General features: G+C 42.5%; 1 protein-coding gene across 3 annotated transcripts in view; it reads right to left on the reverse strand.

Moving 5' to 3' along the window:
- CSMD3 (CUB and Sushi multiple domains 3) overlaps positions 1-13134 on the reverse strand; it is a 567595-nt gene that overhangs the window by 50916 nt on the left and 503545 nt on the right. For all 3 annotated transcript variants that reach the window (XM_088675845.1, XM_088675844.1, XM_060277658.2), the window contains 3 exons: positions 8364-8537; positions 5835-6008; positions 2678-2863 (listed from right to left, as the gene is read on the reverse strand). In XM_088675845.1, the coding sequence (XP_088531971.1) occupies positions 2678-2863; positions 5835-6008; positions 8364-8537 (534 nt within the window). The remainder of the gene's footprint in view (positions 1-2677; positions 2864-5834; positions 6009-8363; positions 8538-13134) is intronic.

The following is a 13134-nucleotide window of genomic DNA, read 5'->3' on the forward strand; positions in this document are numbered from 1 at the left end:
CTGTGGAGCCTGGCCTGCAGTGCGTCTGAGCCACACGTCTCTACTGAGAGTGATGCCATGGCTCAGGGCCCTGTGCTACCCAAAACAGCAGTGTGGTGCTTGCGTCCACCAGGCAAACTTCGTGGGCAGCTCGCCATGCCACCCCCCTGTGCGGCTCGCCATGGCGCCCCAGTGGGTGGATCACCCTGCCCCCGCAGCTCCGGGTGCCGGAGCAGCTAGCTACGCCCCTGCATGTGTCACCAGTGTGCTATTGACACTTCACCCCAAAGTTCTGGACAACTGCTCTGAATTTAAATGGCTAAATTTAATGATAAACAGCATTGGAGACAATATTGTACCCTGTGGTACAGCACAGTATAATGGCTATGGAGCCAAAACAATTTCCCAGTGCATATGATTCTGTAAGTAGAAGCGGGACCAATACTCATCTCACAGAGCTGGATCAGGAGAATACCATGGCCAATGATATCAAAAGCTACTGGGAATAATAATGAATAATCCTGTTATTAGTTTCTTGAGGGAAGAGATGGTTTGACCACAGTGGTTCAGACAATGGTAACTTCAAGCTTGGATTACCACAAAACAGTACCATAGTCTATATGGGGCTTGTACTTGATACACAACTGCAATTACTGCAGAATGTTGCATCATAATTGCTAATAGGAAATGCTTTTACAAGTGCCACATAATATTCATTTTGCTTTTGCAAGGAATTGATCCTACTACCCACCATTATGGAGGGTCCTTCACTGTGTTATTTTTGGCTAAAACCTGTTCTCCTCCCTCCAGGAAAATGGATTTAAAATGTAATATTGGTATGTATAATTGTTTTAAAACCCATTTCTAATTTCATATTAATAAATTTTACGTCAATATGTTTTAACAAGTGTCATTCAGCCCGTTTAATAAATGGGCGCTAGAGCATTCAGCCTTTTTCGGCAGCGGCGTGTGGGGGGGATTGGCCCCTCCCACGACCGCCGCTTCGTCGGGGCGCTCCGCTGGGCCCATCTGGCCGGCTGGTGCCCAGGAGAAGGCCGTGATTTGGCCTCTTTTGGAGGTGGCAGCGCGTAGGGGAGCGGTTGGCCCCTCCCACGGCCGCCGCTTCATGGGGGCGCTCCACTGAGCCCAGCTGCCCAGCGGGCGCGCAGGAGAAGGCCGCGATTCTTCTGAGGACTGCGAGGGAAATGGTAGGCAGAGGGGTGGGGGTGGGAGAGTGTGTGTGTGTGTGTGTGCGTCAAGTCTCTGCGTCCAATCCCTGTGTCCGTGGGGCACATGCGCAGTAGCACGGACACAGGGACACAGGGAATCTGGACGCAGAGACACTTGCACATTATTATATAGGATGCTTAATTTAATTCATATTTTAATTCATATTTTATATTGTTTAATATAAACCACTTGGATGTTTTTGTAGACTAAGTGATTGTTGTTGTTGTTGTTGTTTAGTCATTTAGTCGTGTCCGACTCTTCGTGACCCCATGGACCAGAGCATGTCAGGCACTCCTGTCTTCCACTGCCTCCCGCAGTTTGGTCAGACTCATGTTGGTGGCTTCGAGAACACTATCCAACCATCTCATCCTCTGTCGTCCCCTTCTCCTAGTGCCCTCCATCTTTCCCAACATCAGGGTCTTTTCCAGGGAGTCTTCTCTTCTCATGAGGTGGCCAAAGTATTGGAGCCTCAGCTTCAGGATCTGTCCTTCCAGGGAGCACTCAGGGCTGATTTCCTTCAGAATGGATAGGTTTGATCTTCTTGCAGTTCATGGGACTCTCAGGAGTCTCCTCCAGCACCATAATTCAAAAGCATCAATTCTTCGGCAATCAGCCTTTGTTACGGTCCAGCTCTCACTTCCATACATCACCACTGGGAAAACCATAGCTTTAACTATATGGACCTTTGTAGGCAAGGTGATGTCTCTGCTTTTTAAGATGCTGACTAGGTTTGTCATTGCTTTTCTCCCAAGAAGCAGGAGTCTTTTAATTTCGTGCCTGCTGTCACCATCTGATGGAACCCAAGAAAGTAAAATCTCTCACTGCCTCCATTTCTTCCCCTTCTATTTGCCAGGAGGTGATGGGACCAGTGGCCATGATCTTAGTTTTTTTGATGTTGAGCTTCAGACCGTATTTTGCACTCTCCTTTTTCACCCTCATTAAATAACCTCATAAAAGGTTCTTTAATTCCTCCTCACTTTCTGCCATCAAGGTTGTGTCATCAGCATATCTGAAGTTGTTGATATTTCTTCCGGCAATCTTAATTCTGGCTTGGGATTCATCCAGTCCAGCCTTTCGCATGATGAATTCTAAGACTAAGTGGTAAATCTTGTCAAATAAAATAAATAAAATAGATTTGAGCAGCAAAGATTGTATTGGACTGTATAAACAGAGAACGGGAAATACAATCATTTAAGGAAGGATAAGAAAACTGCAGTAATGTGAAATAAACAAACAACAAATTTCAAGAACACAGACAATAATTAGCCACCTTTTATTCAAAACCAATGACCTTTCATGTTCACTGTAAATGGAAATTGGCTGTGAATATGCTCAGAAATAATGTGTATATACAATGAATTTGCAAACAAAACAATAATAAGCAAACAAACTTCAGAAAGGTAACTACGGCTGCAGTCTACTAATAATAATCTACTATGAATAATGATACATATTCTAAGATACTTACTAATGCATTCTGGTAAAGCTTTATCCCAGTGACCATTTGGCTGACAGACTAAAACTGAAGATCCAAATAAAAAATATCCAGGGTTACAATCATAAAATACAACTGTGCCATATGTGAAATTTCCATGTTCAATTTTACTTTCTCGTATGGAATTTGCAGGGATTCCTGGATCAGAACAGTTGACCACTAAACAGAAAACAGTAAAACATTTTTTTATTTACTTCATAAAATGGATATACTGCTTGATTATAAACAAACAAGATCTCCCCCCCCCAAAAAAACCTAAATATGTGTGAATTTCACATTTTTCAAATGTTCAAGTTTCCCACAGGTCTTCAGGTAAAAAAAATACTATGTAGAGAATAAAATGAATAACAGTGTAAGCTGCAATTTGCACAAAGCTATCCTTGAAACCAGTAATAAAATAAAATAAAATAAATCAGCATAGGCATAGGCAGAATGCTGCCGTCACTTTATGCTAGCTACTTTTTGTATAGTTTGCCAACTCTTGATCCATGGTTAAAAAAACAACAGCCCGCATACAAAGAATTGCTGCCAAGCATAAACATGAAATATACGCTCCTCGTTTCTAAATCACTAGAGGGCTCATGTCCAGGCTACTTGGGAGCCCGGTTCTATATCAGAACCCGTTCTCACTTCAAGGGCAGAGTTTTTCAACCTTTTTGAGTCCATGCAGGGCCGTCTTAAGCGCCCCTGGCGCCGTGGAGCGACGGATCCCTCCGGCGCCCCCCGCCCCATTTCCCAGCGCGGCGGGTGGGTGGGCGGGCGCAGCGCGGCTGCCACAGGCCCTGCTGTGCGACGGGCGGGCAGGCACAGCGCGGTTGCCATGGGCGCAGCTGCGCGGCGGACCGGCGGACCGGCCGGCCAGCGGGCAGGCGCAGCTTGTGGCGCCTTCCTGGCGGGCCGGCGCCATGGTGCCCTGCGCCACCCAGTCTGGCCGTAGGGCCGGCCCTGAGTCCATGGCTCCCTTGACCAGCTTTCTGCGGCACCCCTGTGGGGCTCATGAGCCGTTATGTCACTTCTTGCCTGTAGAGCTAGCAGCCTCTCACCCTTTTTCAAACACCCTCCCTTGTGGAGTATTCCCTCAGCATCCTCCCCTCTCCCCTCTCCTTCGGAGTCTTCCGGGCACCCACTGCTGCCACCCGTGGTCTCTGAGCTGCCCCCTCCCCCGCCCCAAAGAGAGGTGCCTCCTCACACTGCCCCACAGAGGCCTGAGACTTGTCTGTCCATTCCTACCGCTAATGAAACAACCCCTGTGTTGCAGACTTGAGTCAAATACCCCCCCCCCAAAAAAAGAGGCGACACGTCGACCAATTCCACGGGTGAAATATATCTGTTTTTATCTTTATAAACTATAACGACATGCGAGACAGTGATCCAAGGTAATCATACTGTTTCGGTTTGGTCTTCTTCAGTTTTTTAACTTAGTGTTTGTATACAATCTGCAGAACAGCGGTCATACACATATGTATGGCTGGCTGGCTGGCTGTGCTCCCTCACCCACTTGCTTGCTTACTCCATTGCTGCCTCAGCCCATGGCAACCAGCCCCCCTGACTACCTCCAGAGGCACCATTTGCCCGTGGAGCTTGTAGCCAGGGCTGCTGTAAGAAACAGCAGTGCAAGCCTTGGGAGACAGAGACGCGAGAGGGCATCAGAGGAGAGAGGGAAGGAAGGAGGGACAGAGGCCAGTGTTGCCTGCATCACCCCTGACCATCATTCAAGGCACCCCAGGGAGCCACGCCACAATGGTTGAAAACCACTGCTGTAGGGTGTATGCTTCCATCCACACACTCCCAACAACATAATTGTAACATTCATGTTGCTGCACAACCTCAACTCCTAATAAATAGCCAATCAGCACAGGTGGTAGACCCAAATATCCACCTCATATCCAAGGTGGTTCTGAAGGCTATCACAAACTCGTTGTAGCAGGATTTTCTTGTCCACCTCAGGAAATTATGGTAAAATTTGTACATTTTGTGGGATGTTGTTTGGCTCTAAAACACAGCACTTAATCTCTGGGCTGCCTCCAGTGGTCTATCTATCACTTCTTCATCTTGTGGGGTGGGGATATGATATTAGTTATAAACTGAAAAGGGCGGGGGAAATGAGGAAATGAAAATCAAGGAAAATAAATATGTGTGTCAAAAACAACAAGAATGCTATAAAGGAGAAATGGAGCAAAATGGTGGGTTACACACAGCCTTGAGCATGATTTTCTTTTTTTGGGGGGGGGGTTCTTTTTCTATGAGTAATTTTTCTCATTATGAATGCTGCTATGGTTTTTCCTGTCCCTGTGACAGGAACTTACTAGAGGGGATACATTAGTTTAACTTGATATGAAACAACTTGCAAGCTTGCAGTTAGTTGAAGAGTTTACCAGTTTCTACCAGGCAACAGCAAGTCTTGATTAATTTTAACATTAATCGATGTAAATGTCATAGTCTTCAAAGTGAGAACACGGCTTTTGTTTTTTCCCTTGGGGGAAAAACAACTCAAAAGGATATGGATTTGATGCTCATTATCAACTAGGTTGTCCAAACCTGCTTTAAAAATATGACATAAAATTTCAAGGCTATCTAAGCATTCCAGAAGCATATGCAGTCAAATCAGCACACACCTTGTGCCTCTGACCACTTAGGGCAAAAATGTTTATAATATTATATGCTATTGTCCACTGCACCAAAATAAGTAATCATTGCTAGGTAAACCAAAACCCTATGAGTTAGATGAGGTTAATCAAACAAAGCCTTTGTAAGATAAACTTTCTGAAGGGCTTGGCATTTCAGCTATAGCTCCCAGCAGAAAAGGTGAAACAAAATATGTTCACCCTTCTTTTTGAGATAAAGTAAAATGAAAGAAAATACCATTTAAATGGCTTTACATTCTGTGCTGCCTTAAAAGTCAGCTACAGGGCCTGTCTGATGGACAAAAAAATCAGATCTTTTGGAAATTATATTTGAAGCTGAGAAAAGTATTTTAAACCCTAAAAGGCTTTCTGTCCATCTCAAATCACAGCCCCCCACCCCCACCCAAAATGGTGCATAATAAAGACACAGACTTGGACACCATCCTTGTGTGCAAAGCAAGCAAACACCCCTTCCCAGTTTTACAACATTTTTTTTTCAGCCTTACCTTTGCATATGGGTGGTGGATGACTCCACTGTCTGTTTGCCTGACACTGGGCTTTTGTTGGTCCTTGCATAACGTAACCAGTGTTACAGGAGAATGTCACAACATCATTGAAGTTGAAACCATTCCCACTCGTTCTTCCATAAATTGGACTACCAGGATGACCACAGCTAACAGCTAACATCAGAAGCGAGCGAAAGAGAAAGCATACCGTTATCACTCTTCACTGTAACATATAATGAAGACTTTAAAACGGTCACAGAATAATAGAGTTGGACAGGACCTCACTGGTTGTCTAAGTCCAAACCCCATCCAATTTGAAACCTTACTGGACCCTGCTTAACTTTGCAAATGTGCTAGCAGTTTTACTGCTGCACCACCAAGAAGATACAATTATTCTGAATATTTTCTTGCCTCCTTACTTTTGAAATCTTTGGCAAAGTGGAAACGGTCCACTTTCTGTAAGAGAAGGTAACCCAAAAGAAACCAATCACATACCAGTTGAGGCAGGAGGTTCCAAAGTGTTCTGGTCTACAAAAAAGCTTTTGCTGGCTTTCAGTGCAATCATGTAAGTGCCTGCTCACTCAGCATTGCTGAGATCCATGGGATTTTTTTACCCCAGGAAAGAAGGTATAGGACTGTACCTTAAGTATCTGTTATCACTTCACAATGTAGTGCTTAATGGATCTGGCTATACATCTGAACACAATGTTATTATGAAAAGAAAAGAAAAAAACTATAATGAAATAGCACCTGGTACTTAAATACAGTATAGGTAATAATAATAATAATCAGAAATTGCTACAGGGAACAGAATTTTTATTTCTGTTTTCATTGACATACCGCAGAGCTTTCAGATTTATTATAAGGCAATGATTGGTGGTTACTATCTCTCCTGGGACATACCCCGTTATTTTAACCTTCATTCCAACCCTTTCCTGAAAAACCTGCATGGCAGAAAATTCTACTTTGTTCAGTCAAGCGGTCCTTTTGTTGTTGTTGTTGAAGGGAGCCATCTCTGGTGCTGCTGCACATGACCTAGGGCTATTTATTGTGAGTTCTATCCTGGATGTAAACACAGCAATATATTCGTGTCTCATTCTAAAATATCAATGAAATAATTTCCACCTGACGGTGGAGGCTTGTTTTTGTAGTGCTTAACCATACTTTAACATGACACCCTAACCTGGACAGAACATGGCATTTACTGTTTTTCACACACTTCAGTATCATTCCATGCTGAGGAATTTGAAAATGAAAATGTTTCACATAATTTGTTCCCATTCACTCTTTCCTTAAGTTATTCTCCCCCCACATCTTCTGCTGTCTTCCCATTCCCAGCTATAGATTGCAAGCTATTTTGGACCAGAGTCCTCTCTGCTCTTGCTTATGAAACCCTGTAAAACACTATGTACATTGATGGCATTGTAATAATAAATATAACCATCCCCACCTGGAGAAGTGTAGATTATGTTCCTTAACTTTTGACCAATATAAAAGAAATGGTTCAGCCTATTCTAAGTCTCGGGTGGGGGTGGGGGAATAACAGGATTAGTTATTTATTGAAGGGAATGTTTTCAAAAGAACACCGTTTTCTAAAATAACTGAGGTGGGGAAATGGCTGTTTTCATCCCCACTACAATTTAGTCTACAGGTAAAGAAGGAGTTCAGCCGTGGATGGAAATTGAATGGAATATATTTCAGATAAAAATTAGGAGGAATGTTTTCATTGTTAAGAGCTGTGGAGTAGACTGCCTCTGGAGGTGGTGGGTTTTCCTTTGCCTGTTTAAATTGGTCAACCATTTGCCAAAGATTATGTACTTACATCCTGCATTGAGCATAGGGTTGGGTTAGACCAGGGATGGCTAACTGTCATGCCATGGCCAGATCTGCACCCCAGTAAAAATTCTCTCTCTCTCTCTCTCTCTCTCTCTCTCTCTCTCTCTCTCTCTCTCTCACACACACACACACACACACACACACACACCACAAGATTGTTTATTTTGGCAGCAGCAGCAAAAAAGAAAAAGAGAAATATAGCACTGGAGTAGATGGAGAAGTTTGATAGGGATGCAAACTGCTAGTTCCCTGATTATCAGACTGAAAACTGGACAATAGTTGTGATAACAACCATCCTCAGATCATCTACTCAGATCAGCTGGCTGTGTGTGTGAATGTCCCTTTGTATGTGCGTGTGTTAGAAAGTGTGTATCCTGGGAGGGTGTGCGTCCTGCAAGAGTGTGGGGTGGCCTCACCTACTTTTGGCCACAGCCACTACTGGCATGAGATCTCTGGAGGGTCGACCAAGAGCAATTATAGACCTCTAGCCCCAAAATGATTAGATATCTCTGGACCAGGTGCCATTTCCCTTCCAATGATATAATTCATTTATTCTTTATTTAGAAACAACTTCATGTTTCATGTTTTCCTCACAGGCTGTATGAAAGCTGCTCATTTTAGCCCACATCAGATGGGGGTGGGGGAGTGAGTTCATTATGCAACCACACTATAACCTCTGCCATGCTTACTTACGCACACAGGATGGAAGCTGACCAGACCAGTTGTGATCCTGCTGGCATATTCGCACAGAAGAGCCGATGAGTCGAAAGCCAGGACTGCACTGATATACGACAGTGTCTCTGTAGCCATAATTCTCTCCAATAACTTGACCATTGACTATAAGGTCTGGAATACCACAGTGTCCCGCTACAAAAAAGGATACAATTATGGTGGTTTACAAACAGGAACAACACTTTTATTTCTCGTCCGCCGTTATTGTTATTTAGTTTGAATATTTATATTTCACCATTGTATTTCCTTCATGCAATACCGGATACAACATATAACTCTCTTGCACATAAAACGTATCACAACCCTGTTGGTAGGTTAGCCCAAGAAGTGACTGAAGGGAGATTTGAAGCATGGCCTTGAATAAAAATAGCCACAGCCAACATAGTGCAGTCATGAATAAGCCTGGCTAACCTTAGGCCAATTGCTCTGTCTCAGCCTAAAATACTTCATAATGTCATTGTTAGGGCTAAATGGTGTAATTCCCATGCAGGTTGCCCAATAAGACACCAGGGAATCATGGGATATAAAACTGCTTAATCAAAAAAAATATCTAAGCAGTGTACATAAAACTGTAAAATAATTGGGGAATCCCCTCCCATATCCTTCTGCTGGCAGGCTAAGAACTTCTTATTTAGAAGGGCATTTGAAAACTAAGATGCAGATAATGCTGCCCACTGGGCTGCTGTCAAGGCAAACTGTATTTTCGTTCTGGTTTTAAATGTGTATTTGAACTATTGTTTTCAGTTAGTCTGTTTTATTGCTCTGCATTTCATAGTGAGGATTTTAAATGTTGTAAGCTACCTTAAATCCCAACTTGAGAGAAAGGTGGGCTATAAATACATTCAATTAATGATGATGATGATGTTGTTGTTGTTGTAAATGGTATCCAAATAAATAGGTCTGCTAGTGCAAGGATTTCCACTTGTCCAATGGAACTTTCCCTTCCTCTCCTCTCCCTGTGTACCCTTCCCAAATCTGTTCCAGAGGGTTGGGAAAGCCAGATAATAATAATAATAATAATAATAATAATAATAATAATAATAATAATTTTTATACCCCGCCCTCCCCAGTCAAAACCAGGCTCAGGGCGGCTAACACCAATAAAATTACAATAAGACATGAAAGAAAAGAAGACAATTAATTAAAATACAGATTAAAATACAATATTAAAATTTAAAATGCAGCCTCATTTATGATTTTAGACTTTATGATAGCAGGTCTGTTTAGTTGGACACCATCTTATTTGTCCAGATATAATGGATATTATTATTTTGCTGAAATAATGATTACAAAGTCCTGAATAGAAGTTCAAGACCACCTGGGAGAGATTTAAATCCTCACCCCCTCAGAGCATAGTGCAGAGGTTAATTGATAAATCAACCACACAATGCCAAATCATGGCTGGTTTTATTTAAATGCATACCTTGCATAATAATTACCTGCCATTTTGTGAAGTGAATACATTATGTACATTCTTATATGAAAAGAAGGTGGGTCCCACAGAAATTTATTTCTGTGCAAATTTGGGAACATATCTACTTATGTGTTACCTGCTGTACAAAACCAAAGCTCGTTAATGCTATTTCAGAGAGTTCCCAATTATACAATCCGCCCTGAAGCATCAGCACACACACACTAATAGACTGTATATAGTTGAAAAATGCCATTCTCCTCATAATTAAACAGATGTGCAGTGGTAGTCAACTAAATTTTACCCAGAGAAGACCCACTTAAATTAATGACGATGATTAAGTTAGGTCCATTCATTTCAATAGGCTCACTGAATAAAACTTAGTAGCATATCACCCATAAAAATGAATGGTGATGGAGGTAAATATCTCCATCTGAAGACAGTAATATATGAACTGTGGAAGTGCGAAAGGATGCATTGCTGAAAGGGAAGAGATATTGTGAGAGCTCTCATTTATAGTCAGTTCTATCACCAAGGAAACCACTCTTTTTGTCTGCACATCTTGGAGAATGGCTGCCTTGTTATGCCATGAAAAAGGAGGTGCAAAAGGGCTTCAAACAATGGCAATAGTGCTATTATTACAAATAATTGGTGACTGTTTACTGCATAGCCATTCCAGCATGGTTTGTTTAATTCTCCTTCAGTTTCAATGAGTTGGAGTAGATTCCCCCTCCCTTTCCCTTTTTTTTGCTTCTAAAATGTCTGTGATGAAAAGAATTTCAAGAGTGCCTATTTGACACTGTCAAGAAAACGAGAACACCTGCCACTGCAAAAACCTTGCTGCACACTATACATTTTACGGCTCCTTTTGTTGTTCATGGTCTTGTGGTTCTTCCATTTAAAACCATTTCTGTGCTCTGGGCCAGATGAAGGAGAAGGGGCAAAAACATTCTCTTTTCCAAAGTTCGAAACCAATCTATCTGGCCGTTTGGAAAAAAAAAAGTTATTCAACTATGGTTCAATTTAAAATATAATCACTCTTGATCATGTATTTGTAGGACAGTAACTCTTCCCATGCTCCTTTACTTCACAATGATTCATCCCCCCAGCTTCTGTTTCTGACTGAGTCCCCCTTCCCAATATTCCAGAGAAAAGAACAAATTGCTTCATTCAGTATTATCAACACCAAACCTATGAATAACTTTTTCTTTATCTTTTGGCTGTTTTGTTACAAACATGCCACTTCTGATAACACACAACATTCTGGAATGGGGCCAATATGCCTCTATATTCCTTCTGCTTAATCCATAATTAGGATTCCTTTCTATTAACTGATTTTTTTGGGGTACTAAACATGTCAGGTTGCTTAACAGCACTTAAGGGACAGCCCTAAACAAAGATCTCTCAAGATGAGTGAGTTAGGATATGGTGAAAATCCAGCGCAGCTTGCTGGTTCCCAGCTCAAGTCCCCAATCAAGTTCTGTCAAAGATGTCGGCGTAACTTGCTCATTCCAGTCTCAGCTGGATGAGCCAAGGGCAGCATAATTCCCCCCAAAGGGGGAATAACTGACATAGGGGTTGGATGCTAACTGTGTTGGTGAAAGCTTTCGTCTTTGGCTATAGAATGTGCTGCATGGTAACTTTTTTATCTCAATAAATTGATTCATGGGAACCACCTAGACTAGTCTGTTGCAGCAAACCCAAATCAGATGATATGCTCCGCTTATTGCTCCGGGCCACCAAAGCTTATGCTACACTAAATATGTTATCCTTTAAGGTAAATGTTGTTTAGCATAATTTTATTGTTATACGAACATGTCTTCAATCTATTGTCATGGGTCCATGCTGAAATGGATCTGCAATAAACAGTTCTCCTGACTGATATGTTATGGAGAAACAGAGCTAAGCAGCATCATCCTACTGAAGGAACCTTGCTCCCAAACACTCAATGACCGCTCTCAGTGGCTTTGCGTAGATATGAAATAGCACTGGAAACAAAATAGTGCCCTGCGGCACCCTACTGCACAACCGTGGCTTGAGAAGCACTCTCTCAATGCTACTCGATGCTACTCGGTCCTGTAGGTAGGACAAGGAACATTGTAGCACGGTGCCCCCAATTCCCACTGCACAAAGCCGGTCCAGGAAAATGTCATGGCCAATGGTATTGAAAGCTGCAGAGAGACTGAGGAGGAGTGGGAAGGTCATGCTCCCCTTGTCTCACTGTCTGTAAAGGTCATTCACCAGGTGACTCAAGGTGACTCAGTCCTATGGCCAGGCCTGGATTTAGATTGGAATGGGTCTAAATAATCCAAGTCATTCAATAATGTGTGCAGTTGCACCACCTCAACTCTCTCCACCATCTTCCCCAGCTGAAAGTTATTCCAGTCCAAAGGGTCCATGGGTGGTTCTTTAGGAGTCATCACTCTATCACTCTTTCAAGGCAGCAGGGACCACCCCTTCATGCAATGAAGTGTTAACCACACTCTGGACCAGGGGTCAGCAAACTTTTACAGCAGGGGACCGGTTCACTGTCCCTTAGACCTTGTGGGGGGGCGGACTATATTTTGAAAAATAATAATGAACGGATCCCTATGCCCCACAAATAACCCAGAGATGCTTTTTAAATAAAAGGACACATTCTACTCATGTAAAAACATGCTGATTTTCGGACTGTCCGCGGGCTGGATTTAGAAGGTGATTGGGCTGCATCCGGCCCCCGGGCCTTAGTTTGGGGACCCCTGCTCTGGACCAACCAATCAACTCCCCTCTGCTAGAGTTTATAAGCCAGGAGGGCTGCATATTAGCCACAATTTTTATAATTTACTTTAAATGCCTACTAACTGTTAATATTTCCATGCTTTATTTCTAGTCTCTATGTTTTCCATGGGGAAAAGTACAAAAATGGTACATTAAACGATAAACTTGAAATGCCACCTCCCTTGCCAAGCTTCTGTATCTTTTAAATGTCAAATAATTTGATTTGAGGACTATGAGAAAGTAACAACCCAGGCTTTTTTGCAAGTTTGTATTCCTTTATTTTTATCCTTTCAGACTAATGATTCCCCAGGAAGCGGAAATATTCAGTTCTGCACAGGCATCAAACAACTGTGACCTTATAGTGAGCAAGCCGGTAATTGTTTATGGTAAAAGTTCAGGAGAATTGGATTCTGCTCATGTAGTGGTTTCTTGCAGTTCTTAGTTTCTAATTGGTTTACCATTTCTTTTAAGGCCTAAGGGAAAATAAATATAACTGGTTGTCAAGTAGTCAGAGCCTCGCTTATTTCCCTATGACAAAGAATTCCCTTGGCAAGACAAAGAGGA

Source organism: Zootoca vivipara, chromosome 8 (genome assembly GCF_965207765.1).
Source record: "Zootoca vivipara chromosome 8, rZooViv2.hap1.1, whole genome shotgun sequence".
NCBI lineage: Eukaryota > Metazoa > Chordata > Lepidosauria > Squamata > Lacertidae > Zootoca > Zootoca vivipara.